Below are 4,714 nucleotides of genomic sequence, written 5' to 3'. Positions count from 1 at the left end.
GATTAATAATATTTTAATTCACTATGAAAACGAAATTGTTCTAAAGTTGAGTTTCCAACCTCATTCCAATAATAGGAACCCAAGACAAACAAATTAACAATTTCTTGACTATGACCAATAATAAACTTCTTCTTTTCATAATAATTAAATTAAATAAGATTCATAGCACATAAGAAAATGAAAAATGAAATTAATTTAACCAATTAAATACAGAGTGCTATCTTAAAAAAATCCACAAAAGCCATCTCATCAAAGTCAACAAGTCATGCGTCAACGCAGTACCACTCTTTCTAAAGCAGCAGCAGCCATTAAAACGCGTTCAACACCTATAGAGAAGCCATATCTTCTCTACCATTTCACACCATTAAACAATCCATGTCTCTCTTCTTCCTTCTATTTGCTTTTCTTCTCTTTTCAAGCCCTTCACCATCTTCACAACAAAACCTAACTTCTTTCTCCTCCTCAGACTTTCCATGGCGTCTAAACCAGAATAAGTCCCTTCTTTCTCCCAACTCCACCTTCGCAGCTGGTTTCTGCCCACTACCCAATTCTCCAAATCGTTTCAGCTTCTCAATTTGGTATAACAATAAGTTGGCTACCGTTGTTTGGTCAGCTCATACAAATGGTTCTCCTGTATCACTCACCGCAAACGCCTCTCTGGTCATTGCCCCCACCGGCGAACTCCGCCTCATCGATTCTCAGTCGACATATCCGTTTCCTGGTGCGCCAAAATCGAATTCTACTAAACTTTCCTTAACTGAAGGAGGAAATCTTGTTTATGGCGATTGGCAGAGTTTCAATTACCCAACCGATACGTTCTTGCCGAATCAAATCATAAACGGAACTAATCTTGTCTCCAATAATGGTAAGTTCAGCTTTTCGAAATCCATATCTCTGGTTTTCAATAATACTGAAACATATTACACGGCGTCTAGCGGCTTTATACAGCTAAGGACAGATGGTAGCGTTGGTCAAGCAAGCGGAGCTTCAATCATTTCTGCTGATTTTTCTACTAACAGTACGGAAGCCCGGTTGCGAAGACTAACTCTTGACAACGATGGCGTTTTGAGACTGTACAGTTATGATCCATATCGGGTTCAGTGGGTTGTTGTTTGGCAAGCAATTCAAGAACTGTGTAAAGTTCATGGAGTTTGCGGGCCTAATGCAATATGCATGAACGATGGATCAGATACTACTTCTTGTGTTTGCCCGCCAGGATTTAGGCAAAGCTCTACTAACAAAGATTCTTGTGAAAGAAAAATTGCTATTAATCCGACCACAAAACCCAGATATCTTCGTCTTGATTATGTCAATTTCACTGGCGGGTCAGATCAGAGCAATTTGAACGTTAGAAATTTTTCTTCTTGTGAATCAAGTTGCTCGAACAAACCCAATTGTCTCGGTTTTATGTTCAAATATGATGGGCAAGGCTATTGTGTTCTTCAACTTGATCGATTGCTATATGGGTATTGGTCTCCAGGAACTGAAACCGCCATGTTCTTGCGTGTGGACAGCTCTGAAAGAGATAAATCTAATTTCACCGGTATGACTAGTGTGCTGGAAACTACATGTCCTGTTAAAATCAGCCTTCCTTTACCGCCTGAAGAGTCAAATACTACAACAAGGAATATTGCTATAATTTGTACGTTATTTGCCGCGGAATTGATTTCTGGGGTTTTGTTCTTTTGGGCATTTTTGAGAAAGTATATCAAGTACAGAGACATGGCTAGGACTTTAGGCCTAGAATTCCTTCCCGCCGGTGGGCCTAAACGGTTCACTTATGCAGAGCTCAAAGCAGCAACTAATGATTTCTCTAATGCTAATGCTATTGGGAGAGGTGGATTTGGTGATGTTTATAGAGGGGAACTGACCGATAAGCGAATTGTTGCAGTCAAGTGCTTGAAACATGTTACTGGTGGTGATGGTGAGTTTTGGGCAGAGGTTACTATTATTGCCAGAATGCATCATCTCAATTTAGTTAGATTATGGGGTTTTTGTGCTGAGAAAGGACAGAGGATTTTAGTTTATGAGTATGTGCCTAATGGTTCTCTCGACAAGTATCTTTTCCCTGCGGGTCAAATCACATCTTCAGGGTCTGAGGTAGAGTTGGGTCCGATGGCGATTGATGGCCGAAAACCGATTCTTGACTGGGGAATCCGGTACCGGATTGCTCTAGGTGTGGCAAGAGCAATCGCATATTTACACGAAGAGTGTTTGGAGTGGGTATTGCATTGCGATATCAAACCCGAAAATATTCTTTTGGGTGATGATTTTTGCCCGAAAATATCAGATTTTGGATTAGCCAAGTTGAGGAAGAAGGAAGATATGGTAAGTATGTCTCGCATTCGGGGTACTCGTGGATATATGGCACCCGAATGGGTCAAAAGCGATCCGATTACTCCTAAAGCAGATGTTTACAGTTTTGGAATGGTGTTGTTAGAAATTGTGACTGGTTCTAGGAACTTTGAAATGCAAGGCTCTTTGATGGATAGTGAGGATTGGTATTTTCCTAGGTGGGCATTTGATAAGGTATTTAAGGAATTGAAGGTTGATGACATTTTGGACCGTAAGATTAAGCATTGCTATGATGCTAGGCTGCATTTTGATATGGTGGATCGGATGGTGAAGACGGCAATGTGGTGCCTTCAAGATAGGCCGGAAGCGCGGCCATCAATGGGGAAGGTTGCTAAGATGCTGGAAGGGACGGTGGAGATCACTGAACCAAAGAAGCCTACCATCTTCTTCTTAGGAGATGCATAAATAATTGGTCTAAGCTATGAGTTTCTTAGTGTTGTTTTTGTATTTTTTTTTTTTTTTTTTTTTAATACGAGTGTTGTTTTTGTTTTTGATGCATTTAATCTTTGTTTTAGAATTGTGTATATTGTATTCTCTTGTAATGCTCTTTCTTTCTTTCTTTCCTTTTTTTTTTTTCTTAAACCGGTATTTACTTAATGTTATTTTTTGTTTTAGGTATAAGCTATAAGTTTCTTAATGTTAGCCTTTGCAGTTCATTGAAATATGTAAATAAGAATTTTTATTTCTAAATATTAATTAAATAGGCTGATGGGGTATAGTCTATTTGTTCCTATAATTGTATAATAACTAATTCTGAACCTGCGCGATGCCCAGATTGTATAATTTTTATTTTTTTAATTAAATTTTAATGTAATTTTCAAAAAAATTATTCTAATTTTTATTTGTGTTGTTTTAATTTATATAATTTACTTATGTCGGAAGATAAAATAATAGATTTTTTTAAAATTCTCAAACATTGAACTAAAATATTAATTAGCACGATTAATTATTATAGGAAATTATTATTATTCAATTGATGTATTTAGTTAATAATTTTTTTTCTTTGAAATTCTCATATATTCGAATTAAATGAAGTATAAGAATTTTTAATTTTAATGAAATAAATTTTAGTACATTAAAATTAATATTTTAATTCTATTTATTAATTTAATCATATTATTTAATTATTTTTTTATTAACTATAACTCTATTATAACTCCATTAGTTTTTTTTAGAATAAAAACTATTTAATAAAAATTTTTATATTTATTATAGATTAATTATAATGAAATCTTATTAGTTAAATTATAATTTCATTATTTAATAAAGGACATTTAATTTTTATTTAAATATAAAAGATATTAATTATAATGAAAAAATAAAAATATCATGTTATCACTTTCATATTTTAACATATCGTCATATAAGCATTTTGACTTTAAAAATTATATATTTATATAGATATAACAGTATATTGAACCTCTCATAAAATAAAATAATACTAATTAAATGAACTTTTTATTGATGATTTTTCTATTAAATTATGATGAAATATTAACAAAATTTTGATTTTTTTAACATAATGTCATCAAATTAAACAAGATTTCTTTTCATTTTAAACATAATGAATCTCAATTCATCTCATATATTTGGATTAAATTTTTAAATAAATTTTGGTTTTTTTCTTGAAAGGATAAAATTGAAACAAAGAAATTTTTACATTCTTTTATTGACTAACTGAAAAATAGCTAACTATTAAAATAAAAACTATTTAATCAGATAACAATACTTAATTAATTTGTCAAAATAAAAATTATGACTTGTAAATTACATCAAGCTGTAAATTCAGTAACATTCGCCCTTTCTTTCTCTAGCCGTTAAACAAGTATTTTGTCCTTGTTGCCTTCAAGTGGACGCGCAGAAGAATAAAGAATTAAAAATATTAAATCGGAATTTGTACAATAAAATTATAATTGTGGAATTGGACTCCACTGTTGGACCGTTGATGGAAGACTTGGAATTTCATCGAATGTGCTTGGACTACAGTTTTACGTCAATTCAACGCCTTGACTATAATTTTCATGCCTTGTTTATTTTTCCCAATGAAATATTTTTTCAATAATGCTTTTTTTTATCTTTTTAGTTTCCCAAATGGAAAATTTCCCAAGAAAATAAACCGTGACATTAGCACTTCTACAGTTGGATTATTAACCTAACAATTTATAATTTTCAATTGATGGAACACCTAAAAATAATCTTCGGAGCAAGAACTTCAAAAGGCGGAAAATTTCACCTTGTTTGTCCTCGTTAATTAATTTTTACACATGTAAATATAATTTAATTTTTTATAATTTTTATTATAAATTATAATATTAAAAATAATTTATATTATTAAAAATTTAAGAATACTCATAAAATA

At 32.4% G+C, this 4,714-nt stretch overlaps 1 protein-coding gene across 1 annotated transcript; it reads left to right on the top strand.

Moving 5' to 3' along the window:
• Nucleotides 1–307: 307 nt before the first annotated feature.
• LOC105634156 (G-type lectin S-receptor-like serine/threonine-protein kinase At5g24080) lies at nt 308–3,045 on the top strand. The gene has a single exon (XM_012216966.4). The coding sequence runs from the start codon at nt 376–378 to the stop codon at nt 2,758–2,760; it is 2,385 nt and encodes a 794-aa protein (XP_012072356.1). The 5' UTR covers nt 308–375; the 3' UTR covers nt 2,761–3,045.
• The last annotated feature ends 1,669 nt before the right edge of the window (nt 3,046–4,714 follow it).

The sequence above is a fragment of the Jatropha curcas genome, chromosome 11, assembly GCF_041381405.1.
Source record: "Jatropha curcas cultivar XTBG-Jc1 chromosome 11, XTBG_Jcur_1.0, whole genome shotgun sequence".
NCBI classification, from domain to species: domain Eukaryota; kingdom Viridiplantae; phylum Streptophyta; class Magnoliopsida; order Malpighiales; family Euphorbiaceae; genus Jatropha; species Jatropha curcas.
The sequence above is the reverse complement of the archived record's forward strand: the minus strand, read 5'-3'. Positions and strand labels throughout refer to the sequence as shown.

Coding starts and splice junctions, on each gene's coding strand:
- LOC105634156 (XM_012216966.4), top strand. CDS start 376: ATGTCTCTCTTCTTCCTTCTATTTGCTTTTCTTCTCTTTTCAAGCCCT.